This window comes from Mustela erminea, chromosome 13 (assembly GCF_009829155.1).
Source record: "Mustela erminea isolate mMusErm1 chromosome 13, mMusErm1.Pri, whole genome shotgun sequence".
In the NCBI taxonomy this organism is placed as follows: domain Eukaryota; kingdom Metazoa; phylum Chordata; class Mammalia; order Carnivora; family Mustelidae; genus Mustela; species Mustela erminea.
The window spans coordinates 64238824-64257662 of NC_045626.1; the positions used below are offsets into that span (position 1 = coordinate 64238824).

The window sequence follows — 18839 nt, forward strand, 5'->3', positions numbered from 1 at the left end:
TTCTGAACAGGAAGTCGACAAATATCTGAACAAAGAGGTGAACAAAAACTACATACTGAGCACCTACATTCATCTATTCCCTTGAGGAACATGTCAGTGATCCCACCTTATTTTAAAAAAAGTGTTTTGAAAAGAAACTCACCCAACTGCGTGGTGTTCAAAGTGGGAATGCTGAAGCAAAATGAAAGGGAAACTGGGTAAACAGACCAGAAGGAAAAGTGCTGGGAGACTCTCTCTTTTTATATCCAGCACCAAAACAGCACCTCCAGGATCGATTTTTGACCAGTGCTTGTCGATGTAATGAGTAAGGGAGCCCCAGTTGGATCCAGAAATAGGAGTCCCCACCACAGCGTTTGTCGTGTTTTATCTTGTTTTCATAGTTTTCTTCAAAGCCACACCATCCTCAGGAAATCCACTGCCACAGCTCCAGGATCCACTGCTGCTCCTCTTTCCCATCAGGTCAGCTGTGCATTCTCATAAGTCAGGCCACTGAGGTCGCGTTCGTCAACTCCATATCGGCCCGCCGTAGTGCCTGCAACATTTCCTGCAACTTGGCATGCACGCGGGCGAGCTCCACTCTGTTGAGGTTCCCCCACCTGTATTCATCCAAGTATACAACACACTCAGCAGGGACAGGGTACTGCACACGCTTCAGCTCCTTCAGCCCCGCTAAGCGCTGCAGCACGTTCATGATGCCTGAGGTGGAGATGACGTTGTCGTAGAACACCAGAGAGCGGAGGTGAGAGCAGCAGCACAGGGCAGGCAGCAGGGCTCGGAGCTGGGCTTCCTTCAACCGGCAGCTTCTCAAGTTCAAGTGCTGCAGAGTGCCTGACACCTCCCCCAGCAGAACCTCGAGGGGCCCAGGAACCATTTGGGATAGATTATTGCCACAGAGGACCAACTCCTTCAGGTGGGTGGCATGAATGCTCTGGGATAAGTAAGTGATGTCATTCTCAGTAAGCCTACATCCATTAATCACCAGTGTCTCTAGTGGTTTTTGCAGGCCACTGTGGAGAGACAAACACTATTTACTGCTTGGAAATTGGAGTGTACACTAGATGTATTTGGAAAAGATCCAGAAATCTGGCCTGAGAAATTTGCACTACGCCTACCTCAGTCTGGATGCAAATGGTGGGAGCCATCTTCCGCAGCAGTTAAGAACACAGAGCATGGAGTGAAACATTTCTCCATTCCCCACAGGACCTCTGTATTTTCAGAGTATGGTGTCAGGCACCCCTCTAAGCTTCCTAACAAGCCACCTCGACACAGTTATCACTCATGCTCCATAAAATGTAGAATTAATGAAATTTAGATATAACTCCTACTCATGCTAAGGCCTAGATTCTACTCGGTAGAAGGTTCAGGAAGATGGTTCCCCATACTTCTATTTACTCAAAGACCCGTGCCCCAGGAGAACAGCTCCCTATTCCAGGGTATACCACAGAGAAATCTGAGAGACATTTATGAGGAGAGTCAGTTCACCAAATCAGCTCAGCTTAGATGTTGTGGGGGGCAGTTTCCTCCCTCAAACACCACCCTCTCACAACTTACCATCCTTATTCACCTTCTCTACATAAACTCTAGACAGATTTTTTTCAAGGTTGCATATCCATTCTTAGCTAACTGCTTGGCACAGACTAACCGCATGAATGAATGAATGAATGGAGTAAGCGAATGAATGAGTGGATGAGATGACAATTTCAGACTTGCCTCTTTCTCTTCTATAGCAGACACCAGCCCCTGGCTGGCCCAGGACCACGGCCCTGAAGTCTGGGTCCAGCAGCAACTCTATGGACTCACAGAAGGGAAGCCCAAGCTTGTCTCTGCTCCAATGCAGCAATGCCCAGAGCGGCGTCCAGGCGCCCTGGCCTGTGTACCTTCAGAGGATTTGCCGCACACTCACCTCAGCATCTTCTGTAGCTGGCCTGAGAGACAGCCAAAGATGAGATGGAGCTTCTGGAGGTGGCCCAGTGGACTCAGCAAGGAGAAACAGTCTGCAGGGAAATCCCAGGGGATGTCGTTCATGATAAGGTGGCCCAGGTTGCTCATCTGCCCTACATGGGTGAAGAACTGGATCAGGTCCGACCGGAAGCAGAACCTGCTCCTGTGATGAAGCCTCACCTCTCGGATGGTCTCCAGCTCCAGCATTCCCAGGATCTCGACGAGGCTGCGCAACGGCACCTGGTTGATGACCAGGGTCCGACAGCGGAGGCGCAGACAGCCATGGCTCTTCTCAACTCTCTGCAGTATGTATGAGGGGAACCCCGACAGGTGGAAGAAGCCGAACAAACCGCCAAGGAAAAGGTCTGTGTGGATTTCCACAGGTTCTCGGTGATGCGGAGGTTGTTCTTTGGAATTGGGCACCAGCGGGTCTGCCTCCGGCTCTTCCAGCATGTGAGTGATGACAAAGGGGGCAGGAGTCGTCTCAGAGCACTCCTCCCAGTTGGAGTGCTCAAAGTCATGGGTAAAATCTAGCACCTTCAGCTTCGATCTCCTGCAGGGAATGAGAAGGATAGTAGAGACTGGGACTTTCAGGCCAGTACAGCAGGGCTGGGAGACCAGCAGCAGTGAACCCTGGGAAGGGCCGCTGGGCCAGCCAGCAGCCCTGCCTGCTGCCCTGCACCATGCGTTCAAAGGGCCCTCCTCAGTGCCCACCTTTTTATACACTCCGGGGATACCCCCCGGAAACCTAGCCACCCCCTTAACCACCTCAGCAGCGTGATCGGCTCTGAACTGCACCAGGGCTCTCTTCTCAGAGGGACCCTGAGCAATGGCTCAAGGCTTCCCAATGATTGACACTGTACCTGGTGGCACATGCCTGGGCCCCACATCCCTGAATCCAGCTCCCGCTTCCTCAGTCACTGCGCCACTATCAGCACCCTGTCTCTCCAGTTACCTGGGGCAAGCAGCACTGGTAGGAACCAATTCCAGCCCATCTAGGACAGCTTCCAAGAGGTCTTGAGTTATTGACTGATCTCTTAACGATCCAAGACGGAGGCAGGGGAAGGGCCAGGCCTGCACCATTGCTGTCACAGTCTTCGTGTGTCCCCCATCAAAAGCTGCCGTGGACAGTGTTGGGAAGAGGCCCACAGGGAGCTTCTCCAGGGCACGGACAGCTGAGTCCTCATCATTCAGGAGGCTCTGTGCTGCAAGATCCAAGAGGCTGAGAGGGTCTTGTCCACTCATCTCCACTGACCTGCTGCAAGGTAAGGGAAAATCCTCAGTGCATTTTCATGGTGCTCAGCCCTCCCTCTTTTGGGCCAGGACAACCCAGCCTCCACCACCCTTCTTAGTGAGATCCCCGGAGGTCCCCTACCCTCCTTCCATCCTACCACTTCTAGTTCTAAATCTGGAGCATGCTCGCTCTCTCTCTCTGCTAGTGGCACCGGTGTCCCTTACCCTGATCCCAGCTGCTGAAAGGAGAGTAATTAGGGCTTTATCTCTGTTCCTTACTGAGCTTCACAGAGCATAAATTTTTCCAAAGTTAGTTTCTCAAACCTTCCCCAAGATCACCACCATCTCCAACATGATTTTAAGGACTGGACAACCATCTCTTTCCCTAGTCCAGTGGCAAGAGGTCAGGTCCTGAGCTTTTGTTTGCCTTCTCTGGCAAGCAGGCCTTACTAAAATGGTAATGGCAACTTTCCACATGTTCAGATATGGATTCCTTTCTGCTCTATACAGTGCATTCCTACTTACAATCCACCAGGCTTCAATGCAAATCAGAGACAAGAAAATTATTTTCAAAAAATCGGAAAGATCTAAAACTCCTCTTATGGTGCTAGTAAAAATTTGACCCAAAATGTCAGAGAAAGGTAAAAGAAAGGAAAATTAAAGCACCATTCCAAGTGTAAGTAGTCAGACCAACAGTCCTGGATAAACTACTACTAAACAGAACGAAGCAGTGTCTCATAACCAAGCAGAATCACAGAGCATTTCTTCCAGGAACAAAAGGGGAGTGACACACTGGAGAATCTATTAGTGAACCTCTGATTACACTTGGATGACTGAACATGAGTGCTCTGAGCTGCCACCTGAAAACCCAAATGAAATAAAGGAAGAAGAAGAAAAAAAAAAGAAGAAGAAGAAGAAGAAGAAAAAAGAAATAAAGGAAGAGCTAAACCCAGGTCAGAGAGAAGTTAGACACCCCTGCTCTTTAAGAAAAAGGCAAGTTTTGGAATCTAGAAAAAGGTGGATCAGAGGAACCAGTGTTTGGACTACAGAAGCTAAAACCTCAGCCTGTGTGGATGGTGAAGTCAGAAATCAATTGCAGAACCCACAAAGGCCTCAGGAATGACACCCACAAGCAGGGCCCTGGGCAAGGGCCAGAGCGCTTAGCCAGCCCTGTGGTAGCAGCCTCTACAAACATACGGAACATATGCATTTCCCTCCACCCCAGCACAGTCAGCAATCCACACCTGGGCCCCACCTCTCTCTAGTTCCCACCCTGACTGTGCTCTGCCACTCCCTGGAGCCTCTCTCAGCCCTCGCTCTACAGCAGGCTGCTCTTCCCAAGGGAACGAGGGGACTGTGAGAGAGCTGGTTTGGTAAATGATGATTTTAACCATCAAAACTCTGGACTATGACCCGACTGAGCATTTTCCGCCTATGTATGTGTGAGAAGGGGTACCTGCTCAGAGCTGAGGCCCAGTAGGCAGCACCAGGCCCCTGTCACAATCCACTAATTGTTCTGAAGGCAGAGCTCGTCTGAAGGAGGCAGGGCCCTGGCTGCAGAAGTAGCTATGTCTAAAGCCTCCTCCCATGCTTCTGAAATGGCCCACTTCTTTGAAGGAACATTCCAAGAGAAACCATGCCTGGGACCCTCAGGGCGTCTCTGCCCTTGCCCCTCCTTCATGCCCCTCTCACTTGGTTAAGACTAAGTCCAAATACCAAACACTTCAAGGGGGATGTATATTCTACTGACATCTGCACAAGACACAGAGAAGAGCGGCAGTGAAAACTCCTCATGCTCTCAATCTCCCTTCCCCTCCCCTAAGCCTGTCAGCCTTCCTGCCAAATGCCTTCCTTGGGAGAAGCCGTTCACACCTCCAGCTTCTCCCCACTGAAGCCCCTAAGCATCTCCCTGCTGCGCCCTCCTGAAGGACCTTCACCAACTTCCCTCTATACTGGAGAAAAATGCTATAAACACATATTCAACGTGTCACACTGATTTTCTTAAGGCCTTCTCCTAGGTTCCAATGCATCGATTCTCCTCATCTTGTCTTTTCTTCATTATTCATTGTAGATTCCCTTCAAGGTCCCTACCACTCTGCTGTCCTTGCTAGCATGCCAGGTGGCCTGGCTCACACCCCATCTCTGAAGCGTCTGAGCCCCTGCACCCTGTGCCTCTTGCAGAGGCGGCTGTGGCACAATGAGGCAAGGGAGTACTGAGCCCCTAAATGGATCCCTTGGGAGTCAAATTTATTCCTCTCTATCCCCTGGTTTAAAAGCAGCTCTATCTCTCCTAATCTGGGTCAATTACTCCCACCAAGATGGGGCTCCTTTTTCTTACCAGTTGGGTGCTGGACACAAAGAGGATAAAGTGTTCAGGCACAGCTACAGCTTCTAACCCAGCAGGATCTTCCGCTTCACAATGGACAGTGGCTGAACCCAACCAACTTTATGACTTCGTGGGTTTGACAGAACTTCCCTCATGACAAGCAGTTCTGGCCATAGGGTCATGTCCTGTCTGATGGCTCTCTGCCAGGCCCACTAGCACTACAGGAACTGCTTTATAAACACGAGTCACCTCTGCAGACTTCGCGGCCTGGCTCCAGACCCCTAAGAAGGTACCTTTTCCTACCACTGGTACCCCCAGTCCCCTCAGATTGGCGCCATCTTGTGGCCCAAGCACAATGGCTGCTTTCACGTCTGCTTAGACTTTGCTCCTCTGCGGAGAACGTTCCTAGTCTGGGATACACTCGAAGTCACAGTCTTTTTGGGCACATTGGTGGCTCAGTCAGTTAAGTGTCTAACTTCAGCTCAGGTCATGATCTCCAGGTCCAAGGGTCCAGCCCGGTGTCCGGCTCCATGCTTAGTGGGGAGTCAGCTTCTCCCTCTGCCCCTCCCAATTCCCTTGCTCATGTACACAAGCGCACTCTCCAATACACCTTAAAAAAATGAGGCAGTCTTTTGTGTCTGGAATACAGGCCAAAAAAGCGTTCCAAGATATGGAATGTGTTGTCTCTAAAACCTGAAGAATCCTACCAGGTGTCATGCTTCCTTCTTTGCCACAGGAGGTGCAAGTTGTGATAATTCATCTTTTCCTTTGGATGGTATGACCCAGCATGTCCTGGGGCACTCCAAGCTCTTCTCATGCAGCAGATCCCTGAATCTTCAAAGGCACGTCTCCAAGGATGCAATGCATGTTTCTTATCAAGGCTTCCAACATGCCAGCCATTTCTCACTAATCACGCTCGAATGGCATGCAAGTCAGAGTGGTGAACTGGTGTGATGTTCTGTGGATGCCCGGTTGTAGGTGGTCCAGATCTCTCTTCCTGACAGAGGCAGGAAGGGCATAATCTTGGAGCAAAATTAAACGTAGACTCTCACCTGTTCCATGTGAAAGCAGATGGTACCTGACAGGGACATAAATGAACACATTTGCCATTTAACATTTGTATACCATATACCTGAGATTTCATTAGTCCGGCTCAAGCAAGGCAAGCCCATCTGGAAGAGCAGCTTCAGCTGGGGTTACTATCTGTGTGACTTTACAGAAATCTTGGCCAACTTCCAGGATAAACCTGCTTTCTGCAGGGACAGACTGCTGAATTAAATGAAAATATGACAAGGTCCACCACTCCAGCCCTTTGCATCCTTAAGAATGACAAAATTATCTGTCATTCCTCCTACCATGTGATACTGTTAACTATCTTGACCAGGAATGGAAACAGGTACAGAGACCTCCACTTAGCCTCTCCTTTCACGATAGTTCTTATCTCACAGATAAAAGACCCAATCTGGGTGCTGCATTGACTTCCAAATATTCTATTCCAATCAGGTGTTTGCAAACTGGGCAATGACACAGGGTTACCACTGTGAGCTGGATCCTGACCCAGAATTCTATTTATTATCTGGCTCTCTAGAGCCACCCCCCCAATTCTAACAGTGGGGCACAATTATGTTTTACACATCCAGATAGTAATATCGACTCTGACTCTATCTATGTCCAACAATACATAATTTATTTATATATTGCCCCTCTCCCTGGTCTGTTCCTCAAACTGCTTGTATATTCCAGTTCCCCTTGTTTACATTTACCCACGTGTGGTAAGAAAGAATCGCCCAAAATGACAATGATTCTTGCCTCCTGGTATCCATTCATGCCCTTGTGAAGGCCCCCGCCGCACTGAATAAAGCAGACCTGTGATCATCTGTGGAAATTACAGAGTGTGACTTCCAAAATTAGGTCATAAAAGGCACTATGACTTCCACCGTGCTTCCCCCTGGATCACTTCCTTTCGTGTCACAGAGACACCCAAATGGCCTTATGGAAAGGCCCATGTGGCAACTAATGAAGGGCTTTTGTCAAAAACTGACTGGGCATGTGAGGGAGCTGCCTTGAAAGTGGGTATCCAGGCCCAAATGAACCTTCAAATGACTGCAGCCCCAGCCTAGGTCTTGCTTGCATCCTCAGACACACCAATGAGCCAGCACTATCCAGCTAAGCCACAGAAACCATCTGAGATAAGAACAAAAAGAATGAATTAGGCTGCAAAATTTTGGGCTTACTTATTGCACACCATCGGGTAACTAAAATACTTAGTAAACGTGCATAAATTCCCTTGAGAAAATATTGAGTCCCCTTGCCATAGACTTTTGTGGTCCTTTAAGGTGTTCCTTTATCTCCCTTCTTAACCTAAGCACGTCTCCTGCTGTGTTATGCTGGGACAAAGCCCTACTTACATGCCAGGAGGGAAAGTGGGAAAGACAGCAAGAAAAGCATATTTTGTCTTAATGAAAATGCCCCTGCAATGTATTCAAATAGAAGATTTAGTGGGATTTTTTTGGGGGGCGGGGGGACTTTTTTTTTTTCAGGTAGGCTCCACACCCAGCATGGGGCCTGAATTCACCACCCTGAGATCAAGACCTGGGCGGAGACAGAGTGGGACGCTTAACCAGATAACTGAGCCACCCAGGCACCTCAATATTTTAGTTTTTAATAGGGTGAGTTGGCTCACTTACTTCCCTATCAGAGCGTTAAGGAGAGTCTATGAATTTCAGATCATGGGTCTTCAATGCAGGTAACTCTATCAATACGCCAGGGTGCCATTCCTTCCCAGCCAGGATGATTTTGGTATAGCAGACCTGCCCTGATTGGGAATTCAACCTCCTTTGGAACTCTACTTCCCTGCAGATTAAATCCCAGCCAGACCCTTGGCACCCCCCCCTCCACATCCTTCCCCCTCCACCCCCCAAGATGAAGGCCTCTTTGTTTGCTACCAAGGAGATCCTGAGGGTGGCTTTCAATTGCCAATTGGCTCTCTGCCTTTATCCTTCCCTATGGCGTCAACCCAGCCTAGCACTAGCCATTCATTCAATCCCACAGTTCTCTTTTCCTAATTACTAACTGGTCATGCTTTCCGAAATGATTCACCTAGTGCGCTGCCTAGTGCACTCTCTTCTGTGGGCATCCTATCCCAATTCACCACCAGTTCAAGCTCTAACTTTGGGGCCGCCACCTTGTGCCTGGGCTACCTGAGCTCCACCCCCTTCCACCAGTGACGGCTCCTAATGCCAGCAGGTGGTGAGCTGCGTCCAGAGGCAGGGCATGGCCAGGTGTCAGGGTCAGCCCACCCTTGCAGGTCCCAATGGTGGAAACTGGGCCTCTCGGGTGCACTCTGTCCCACTGCGTTGGTGGCAGTCTCCGGAAGGCACCCCCCCCCAAACCCGTGGCGGTCTTTGGTCAAGGGTAAGAGGCAGCGCAAGTGGTTACAGCAAGAAAGAACTGCTACCTTGGCCCTGGGATAAGAAGTTTGCACCCACCTGGAAGTCCGCCCACTCGACTTTCCTTTGGAACCTCTCCGGATCCCCCATCAAGCAAAGGACACAGGAAGCGTCCCGCATTCCGCGCGGCCACCTGAACCGCAGGAGAACGTAGGAAGCCTGGGCCCAGGCAGCATCAGATTCCGGCTTCCTAAGGCCTCCTTGGCGCGGGAGCCCTGGGCTCCTGTTCCACATTTTGACGCCCCACGCGAACCCAGAGCCTACTAGGCAGCTGAAAAGGGCGACCTGGGGATTCAAAGCACTCTCAAAGGGCCGGAAGGCAATACTCGGAGCCTAACTGCATCTCTCGAAGTTTCCTGAGGCGCGGGCAGCTTTCTGAGTCACATGGGCGCGGAAGGCTTCCTGAGTCACGTGGGGCATGGGCTGAGAAGAGGGTTGGCGGCCTCACATAGGTCACGTGGGCAGGGCCCCCTTCCCCTCACGCTGGATCACGAGAGAAGCAGGGCGGGCCCAGCTCCCCACGCCTTCTATGGGTCACGTGGTCAGGGTGGGGCCTGCTTCCTGCTAAGGGGAACTTGGGGGATGGGGCGGGGCCTGCTCCCTTAAAGGGATCTTGGGGCCTGATCGCTTCATCCTGCTCACGTGGGCGGGACCTCGTTTTGTCATTTGGGATCACATGTGCGGTGGCGGTTAGGTCCTGCTCGGCTCACCCCTGATCTCCTGGTTGGCGAGTGTGCTGGGAAGGGCTGAGAAGTAGCCTTGGACTGCAGTCTGCGGGTCATATCACCAGTGCGGGCTTGGAAACCTGGAGGGCTGAGTGAGATAGGGTCCCAGGCCTGTTGGAGAGACAGAGGAGGGGGCATGGAGGACCACGGAGGCGTCTTGACCCTGGGAGAGTCCTTCTGGCAATTGGGCAGAAAGTGCTTCCAAACCTGAGAAAAGGGTCTCTGCGCGCCGCCAAAGTCCCAGCGCTTGGCGTAAGAATTAAAGGTGGCCCTGCCCCAGTGAGCAGTTTGAAGACACGTCCCCATCTTTTATCTTGTATTTTGGTTCCCCAGTGGAGTCCCCAAGGGTCTGCAACAGGCCTACTCTGAACCATGTTTTGTAGAGAGAGCAGCTTTTCAACCTTTTCCTCTAAGGGCATCAGGCGCCTGAAAGAAGTAACTACCTCTTAAAAGACCTTTGTCCAGTGCCAGGCACCCTGTCAAGGGCTTGCTGTACCTTTTTTCCTCCCAAGAATCCTGCTGGAAGTTCCACACACACCCTTCCTTTTCTCTTGTCTGCCATATAGTTTTCTCCTACTGGAACATTCTTTTTAACTTCATTTACGTCCATTAAGGATGTGTTACACATATTGGTCATTCTGAGACCCTGAATGTAAACCATTACTGTGTACTTCTTAGAATAAAAGTATTTGTAGGCAGTGCCTCAGATGCATTGGATGATGATTCTGCGTGAGATAAGACTGCTTCAAAATAGAACAATGGCTTGGAAATAGGGGTGCACAAATCCACCCTATAGTGACCTATTGAGGATCATGAGGGCACCAGGTGCCCTTCTGGGCATTCTTAATGATGTGGTCAATAGATTACAAAGGAATCACTCACTTTTTCATTCATTTTGGTGAAGATGATGCTTTCATTTTCTCCTCCAGCCTAACCCAGCTGTGGCCTTGACCTGGGCTTGAGGCAGGACTGAAATCAGGGATCAGAGAGATTAGCCTGGAGGCCACACTCTCACCCCCAGTGGGGGAGAGATAACAGTAGGGGCACCTGCACCCCCATCTGTGAGTTCTCAGACCTGTTCTTCCATCCTCTAGGTTTCTAGAATTAGGTTGCACAGACTCTGCTGCTCCCAGGATCTGGGACCAGGACCAGGACATTCCTTACTTCCCTATGTCAGGGACCCCTCCTTTTTGTGGGTCTGAGTGTCTCTCTTAGAACCATCACCCCTGGGTTTTATTTGGTTTCTTGCTGGCCTTAGAGGTTCTGAATCACTTTGTTTCAAAGCGAACATCCCCTTTCCCACTGAGCTCACTGGAGCCCCAACCGTGGCCTTTGAGGACATGGAGAAAGAAAATGTTTAAACATTAGGTGATAAGAAGCACCTTGGGGGGTGGGGCGCCTGGGTGGCTCAGAGGGTTAAGCCTCTGCCTTTGGCTCAGGTCATGATCTCAGGGTCCTGGGATCGAGTCCCACATCGGGCTCTCTGCTCAGCAGGGAGCCTGCTTCCTCCTCTCTCTCTCTCTGCCTGCCTCTCTACCTGCTTGTGATCTCTGTCTGTCAAATAAATAAATAAAATCTTAAAAAAAAAAAAAAAGAAGCACCTTGGGTGAAGATATAGAAGCACCCTTCTTGAGTACCTGTCCAGCTCCCCACAGAACCCAAGAGATGTTCCTTCTGTGGGCATCCTCGTGGTTACCTCTTATAAACCAAAAGTCCTCAACTAAAATAATTTGCAGCAGCTGAGGCTGGGTACCCTCCTCTGACCTTGGCTCTTACCCAGAACCCCAAACCTCTCTCCTTCACCAGAATAAATCCAACTTCAATAGTCTGCAGGTATAATGTATTCTGTCTTCACAGGGGACAGAGAAGTTCCCAGGGTAATGGCAGTGAGCGAAACCTCATTCCACTAGTGCTCCATGAGCCAATCTCCCCTTCCTTCCCCCAGCCTGTCAGCCTGGACATGCTCCTTTATTGGCAGGAGCCATTCACACCTCTAGATTCTCCCAAAAGAAACTCCAAATTAGGGACACCTGGGTGGCTCAGCTGGTTAAGTGTCTGCCTTCAGCTCAGATCACAATCCCAGAGTCCTGGGATCGAGTCCCAAATAGGGTTCCCTGCTCAACAAGAGAAGCAGAGAGTCTGCTTCTCCTCTGCTGCACTCTCTCCCTCTCTGTCAAATAAATAAAATCTTAAAAAACAAAACAAAAAAGGAAAAAACTCTAAATGATCTCCCCACTCAGCACCAGCAGGAGCCTCTCAGATGCACCTCTTCCAGTTGAGGTGGATGTTGTAAATAGCATGTCATTTTACCTGCCACACTGATTTTCTCATGACCTTAAGTTCCAATGCAGCTTTTCCTCTCAATTTTTAGTCCAAAGCCTATCAGTCTCTGCCCAGCAAGATATGGGGGATGGGGTAACTAAGGTCTTTGATTTCCCCTGGACTTACTAAATTTCAGACACTTTTCCTAATCTAGGTACCTCGGGATTTCAGCCACCGACTGTGGCATGAACTTGGCACATGATCAAGGTCAGGGAGTTGGAAAAGAGACTTCAAGTTTCAGAGACCTGCTGGAAAAGAGACTTCAAGTATACACTTGGTGTATAAGGCAAAACAAAAACAAATAAACTGAAAACCAGTGGGAGGAAAATGATTAATTGATGCTATTGTTAAAATTGGTTCTCCGTAGGGAGGAAAATTAAGACAGACTCTGTACCACACGGCATTAAGAAAGAAACCCAAAGGGGATTAGAGTAAAGCTATAAAGATAATGAGTGATCTGCAGGCGAACATTTTTTTCTGTAACCTGGAGGTGCTGCTTGAGCATGGCACTAAGCAAAGGGGAAGCAAGTCAGTGAATATCAAACTAAAATTTTCCATCCAAAAAGATCAAAGAGACAATTGTAAATGCCGGATTATAAACTGGGACAATAAATTTTTAAGGCAGTTGATTAAGGTCTGGGAAATGAGAAAACCACAATCAAGAGAGGGAAAATGGGGCGCCTGGGTGGCTCAGTGGGTTAAGCCGCTGCCTTCGGCTCAGGTCATGATCTCAGGGTCCTGGGATCGAGTCCCGCATCGGGTTCTCTGCTCCGCGGGGAGCCTGCTTCCTCCTCTCTCTCTTTCTGCCTGCCTCTCTGCCTACTTGTGATCTCTCTGTGTCAAATGAATAAATAAAAATCTTTCAAAAAAAAAAAAAAGAGAGGGAAAATGGATCTCATGGAAACATACAGACATATACATGGGCAGCTCCCAGAAGGCTAAAGGGTAAAGGCCAAAAGCACGCCTTCATGGTAATAACAATGCTGAAAATTTCTGAATACTGAAATACTGAAAATACTGAAGTTTCGCCTACAGACAAGCAAATGGAAAACAAGTGTACATCTTGATGGGCTCTCACCAACTGAACTCTGCTGTGTGACTAACACTCAGATAAAGAATTAGAATGTGACCATGGTTCCATTTCTTAGGCAGCAGATTTTTAAGAGAAACTCCCATGTGATTCTAATAAGCAGTAAGATTTCTGGAAGTATTACACAGGGCAGGGGTTTCCAAACTTCGTGGTGTCTTGAAGTCACCAGGGATCTTTAAAAAACATTGATGCCTGGCTTCAACCCCGAGATGTTCCAGTGTAATAGGTATGGGTGAGACCCAGTTATCCTGTTAATGGAGTACTAGATAGCCGTAAACATAGATCTCTACACGTACGGTAGAGTTAAAAAAAAAAAAAGTGACAGATTGGCTGGGCACTGCATAACAATAACTTTGATGCAAATTTAAAATACTCATAAAACCACTATCTTTTTCCTTTTTTAGAGAGAGGGAGAGAGCCCACTTGAGCAGGGGTGGAGGGGCAGAGGGAGAGAGAGAATCTTGAGCCCAACTCAGGGCTCAATTCTCATAACCCTGAGATCATAACCTGAGCCAAAATCAAGAGTCAGATGCTTAATCAACTGAGCTACCCTCATGCCCCTTCTTCCCCTAGATAATATATGTGAGCAAAGAAAGGGAGTGAGCTCCTGACAGCTGGGACCCTGCCTGGTCCTATCAGCCAGGTCTTGGGCTGCTGGGAGTTGGCCCAGCCCTGCAGCACCCAAGAACATAAACAATTTCACAGAACACCAGCGTCAGACAAGGTCAGTGATGGATCAAGACAAAACAAGATCATACTGCTGTGATATCTGAACACAGACAAAACATGAGTTATTGTTCAAACCACAAAATGACCATACGCCCACCTTGGTTGGCTCCTATGAGTGCCTGCTCTAGATTTATACATGTCTTATGCTCCTCCTCTCAGGTTAGAATTAGGACACTCTTCAATGATAGAATCACCCTGCCTTCCTGACAGCATCCAGCCACCCAACCAAGTCCTTCTTCCTTGAATCCTTTCCAAAATTCCCGAAAGCAAACCCAAATCCTATAATTCTTTCCTAACACCCTCTAACTGAGCCACCCCACCATTTCCCAGGATATCCAGTATGCGACATTCCAACAAGTCCATAAATCCAGCCTTGTCTGGCTACAGGTGTATGCTTGAGGTCTTTGTCTGGAGAACATTGACGAGTACCCAGGATCACAAATAAATCTAATCGTAATCGAAACACAGTTACCACGATATTAGAATGAACAAATCTATGAGACTATAGCAGCAGGCTTAATCTAATAATTACCAGAATTTAACCTTATGGATAAGTGTAAACTGTGTTTGGAAGTTGGTCAACAACTAACTATAACATGATGTGAACATTACTGCAATTTCCCTTGGCGATAAATAGGTATTTCCAAGACTGCCTTGGTCTCATGCCTACATTCGCCACGGAAGGAACTGCTAAATTTTAGGGAGAGGTGAGTTGTAATAAAAGTATACAATTTGGGGCGCCTGGGTGGCTCAGTGGTTTGGGCTGCTGCCTTCGGCTTGGGTCATGATCTCAGGGTCCTGGGATCGAGCCCCGCATCCGGCTCCCTGCTCCGCAGGAAGCCTGCTTCCCTCTCTCTCTCTCTCTCTCTCTCTCTCTGCCTGCCTCTCTGCCTACTTGTGATCTCTGTCTGTCAAATAAATAAATAAAATCTTAAAAAAAAAAAGTATACAATTTAACCCTCCCAAGTGCACAGCCCGCAGAATTCTACCTACCTCAAGCCCCGTTGAAGCCTGGTGCTGGTGCGCCCTCATCTTGGTCGACAGGGGGCGCCGTGCAGCCGTCCTGAAAAGAATACCGCCTCCCATCAGGGGACCTCGCAGGGGACTCTAAGGTAGCTGAACCAACATAGTCTTTGTGTGACTGATTGCAGCTGTGCCATGCCAGGACCAACGGGGTCCTAATGGGGCCAGGAGCGCCTGCCCTGCCCTCCACCCCTACTGAGGCGGCTCCAGGAGGCCAAGCCCCTCCCCCAGACCATGCTCAGACTGGCCAATCAGGAAGCAGCATCTTTTGGCATCTCTGTCCCCACTTAGGTGTTAGTAAGTTTTAGTTGGATCCGAGAGACCAGCCCCTGCTGTGGACTGTGGGCCAGAGCTGTGGGGTACCTCCACCAGGGCCTGACCTCTCTGCTCCTCCTCACCTTCCTCTCTCTTTGCCCACGTGACCTGCAGATGGAGTCTCAAGAAACAGCCCCTGGGCTTCTCTCTGGCCTTCCTCTGCGATTAGTGTGGCTCTCAGCTCAGGAAGACCGGACTGGTCTCTGAGTCTCCCTCCCTCCAGGGCCCTGGGCCCAGTTAGTGCTGACCCAGCCAGTCTCAGTGACAGTGGTTCTGAGACACATGGTCACCATCTACTTGATAAAACCAGAGCTTGACACGGAGTTTGTCACAGTATTCTGCATGGACAAACCTCCCACAACATGTACAAAATGGAACTCGGTTGGATCAAAACCTAAAGCTAAAGCTGTAAACCTTTAGAAGGAAACATAGGAGCAAATCTTTGTGGCCTTAAATCTATTTCTTAAAGACGACCCCAAAACCACATGCAACAATGAGACAGATCAATGGGGTTCATGAAAACTAAAGCCCATGTGCATCAGAGGACACTGTCCAGAAAGTGAGAATAAAATTCACAGCATGGGAGAGAATATTTGCAAATCTTGTAAGAGTCTATTGTCTAGCATATGTAAAGAATCCCTAGAACCCAACAATAAAAAAGACAAGCAACCCAACTTAAAAGTGGTCAGAGGACTAGCATAAACAGTTCCCCAAAGAAGATAGCCAAATGACTAATGAGAACATGAAAAGATGTTCAACATCACTAGCCATTCCACAAGGAGATGCCACTTCTTCTTCAGTGGGATGACTAGAGTCAAAAAGTTAGACAATAACAAAGATGAATGAGGTTATAGAGAAATGGGAACCCTTGTGCATTGCTTGTGGGAACGTAAGATGGTGAATTTTATGCTGTGTGGATTTTATCTCAATTTTTAAAAATTGATTTCTACATCTCTCCCTTAACTAGATGAGAAATTTAGCCCACTTGCATGCCAATTGCTTTGATACTTCTCCCAAAAGTGTTTCTTCCTTCAGGACAAGGGTGTCAACATTTCTGAGGCTTTTATGACATAGACGGATTCTATTATGCAATAATATTATGCTCTCTTGTTCATAAAATTTGGATGGATATAGAATGCTAGGCTGAACTTCCCCCTGTTCATTACACTGAAAATATTCCTCCATTTTTTTTCTTGCATACAAAAGCATGTGTGCAGTCAGCCTGGTTCTTTTTCCTTTGTAGGTGATCTTTTTCTCTCTTGAAACTTTTAGATTTTATTCTTTTTTTAACCCTTAATTTTACTATATGTCCTGGTGCAGGGTTTTCCTTATCTCATCATGGACCATCTCAAGCTGAGGTCTTTCATGTTCCTTTAATTTTGGTACATTTATCTTCTACTGCTTCCTCAAATATTTATTTCTCTTGGGCTTTTCCTCTCCTTTTATATCTCTTACTAGCACTTCAGCTGCCCATCCGACTGCTTGAGATCATTCTGGGATCCTCTTTCTTACTCAACGATCCATCCTTCACCAAGTCATACCAGTGCATCCCACAAAAGACGTATATGATTATAGTTATTTGGAAAAAACTATCTTCTGGAAGACCCAGGCTTTTTTTCTCTTCAACTGGACATGGGGAGTTCATTTCATAGAAAAGCAATAGCAAGAGAATGCTGCAGACAGCTCTAGTACATCTAGAGTATAGCAGATAAAAATGATTAATTGCTCATAATGGCAACACCGAACCACTGAAATGTACCAAAGTATTTTCTGAATCCAAAAAATCAGACTGTACTCATTGTGGTTTTATTTTTTCAATTTTTTGAAAGATTTTATTCATTTATTTGAGAGAGGGAGAGAGCATGAGTGGGGTGGGAGCAGGGTGGGCAGAGGAAGAGGGAGAAGCAGACTCCCAATGGAGCAGGGAGCCCCACTTGGGGCTTGATCCCAGGACCCTGAAATCATGACCTAAGTAGAAGGCAGATGCTTAACCGACTGAGTCACCCAGGTGCCCCTCATTATGGTTTTAATGTCCTTTTATATCTCAAAGTTCTAATACACTGTTTGGTAAACCAGATAGTCAGAACATTCAACAGCTAAGTCTTCTGGCAGTACATAAACTTACGCATACATGTCTGGTATTTCGCCGCACAAATATTTTAAAATTCCAAATTCTTGATTAAGTGATGTATTGCTTGGATTCATTAAATAGATTTAATAACAGATTTATTTGGACTTCTCTACTATACAAAATTAAATGTGCAATTAAATTAGTAAAAAAATGTTCACTGTTTTATGGAACATTAATATTCTGGCCAAAATGTTTATTAATGTATGCTGTAGTTTAGTAATATCGCCTTTTTAACTTAAATGTTCCCTTCTGTTTTGTAACCAGCTTGGGGTGAGAGCGGGGTCCTGGTAAGAATTCTATGCCTTTATAATTCTTACAGATTCTTTCTTTTTTTTGGTCAGAGAGAGAGTGAGCACAGGCAGACGGAGTGGCAGGCAGAGGCAGAGGGAGAAGCAGGCTCCCTGCCAAGCAAGGAGCCCAATGTGGGACTCGATCCCAGGATGCTGGGATCATGACCTGAGCCGAAGGCAGCCGCTTAACCAACTGAGCCACCCAGGTGTCCCCAGATTCTTTTTCTTTTCCCTTTATTTCATAGCTTAAATTCAGTATAAACCTTAGTGATATCTTAAGCTTTGTGTATATTCTTACTTCTAAATAAGAGTAGTTCTTTAGAGACCCAGATTTTAATTTTTTTAATATTAATTAATTAATTAATTAATTAATTATGGTGGGGTCTGAATGCACGACCCTGAGATCAAGACCTGAGCTAAGATCTAGTGTTGGACCCTTAGGGGCACCTGGGCGGGTTAAGTCAGTTAAGCAAATGCCTGTGCTCAGGTCATTATCTTAGGGTCCTGGGATTGAGGTCAGCAAGGAGTCTGCTTCTCCCTCTCCCTCTGACCCTCCCCTCTGCTCGTGCTCTCACTCACTCTGTCCGTCTCAAATGAATAAATTAAAATATTTGGGAAAAAAAAGAAAAGAGTTGGACGCTTAACGCTTAACCCACTGAACCAACCAGGCGCACTGAGACCCAGCTTTTTTAAAAAAACTTTTTTCGGGGGACACCTGGGTGACTCAGTTGTTAAGCATCTGCCTTCGGCTCAGGTCATAATCTCGGGGTTCTGGGATCGAATCCTACATCAGACTCACTGCTTGGCGGGAAGCCTGCTTCTCCCTCTCCCACTCCCCCTGCTTATGTTCCCTCTCTCGCTGTCTCTCTCGCTATCAATTAAATAAATAAATAAAAATTAAAAAAATTTTTTGATGTATAATTGACATACTAGTTTTGGGTGTACAACATACTGGTTGAATGCTTGCATATATTGTGAAATGATCACAATAAGTCTAGGTACTATCCATCACCCTACCTAGTTACAAATTTTTTTCTTGTCTTGAGAACTTTGAAGATCTACTCTCTTGGGAACTTGCAAATATATAGTATCCTCAGCTCTAGTCACCGTACTGTACCAGCTTTCTTCTTCGAGCTCACCACGGTTTGAAGTGATTACTTGGATTTTTAAGTTGCAAAAACTGTAATAGTACATTGGGAAACATCTTTAAAATGTTGGCAAACAATGAAATGTAATTGTGCAATGTATAGAAACTTCGGCTTTAA

General features: G+C 47.5%; 1 protein-coding gene across 8 annotated transcripts; it reads right to left on the reverse strand.

Annotated features, from left to right (window-relative positions):
• Nucleotides 1–222: 222 nt before the first annotated feature.
• PRAME (preferentially expressed antigen in melanoma) lies at nucleotides 223–9438 on the reverse strand. Of its 8 annotated transcripts, none has more exons than XM_032309683.1 (5): nucleotides 8989–9438; nucleotides 6208–6578; nucleotides 2897–3199; nucleotides 1904–2494; nucleotides 223–1007 (listed from the first exon to the last, which is right to left on the reverse strand). In XM_032309683.1, the coding sequence occupies exons 2-5, from the start codon at nucleotides 6315–6317 to the stop codon at nucleotides 482–484; spliced, it is 1530 nt and encodes a 509-aa protein (XP_032165574.1). In that variant the 5' UTR covers nucleotides 6318–6578; nucleotides 8989–9438; the 3' UTR covers nucleotides 223–481. The 8 variants fall into 8 exon arrangements, with proteins under 8 accessions (XP_032165574.1, XP_032165577.1, XP_032165576.1 ...); XM_032309686.1 differs by lacking the exon at nucleotides 8989–9438 and adding an exon at nucleotides 7264–7350 and having other exon boundaries at nucleotides 2897–3196; nucleotides 6553–6578; XM_032309685.1 differs by lacking the exon at nucleotides 8989–9438 and adding an exon at nucleotides 7264–7350 and having other exon boundaries at nucleotides 6553–6578.
• Between the last annotated feature and the right edge of the window lie 9401 nt (nucleotides 9439–18839).

Coding starts and splice junctions, on each gene's coding strand:
- PRAME (XM_032309683.1), bottom strand. CDS start 6,317: ATGAGAAGAGCTTGGAGTGCCCCAGGACATGCTGGGTCATACCATCCA. Junction 3,200..6,207: donor AGAAGGAAGCATGACACCTG/GTAGGATTCTTC, acceptor CTTACCTTGCAG/CAGGTCAGTGGAGATGAGTG. Junction 1,008..1,903: donor CAGCTACAGAAGATGCTGAG/GTGAGTGTGCGG, acceptor GTCTCTCCACAG/TGGCCTGCAAAAACCACTAG.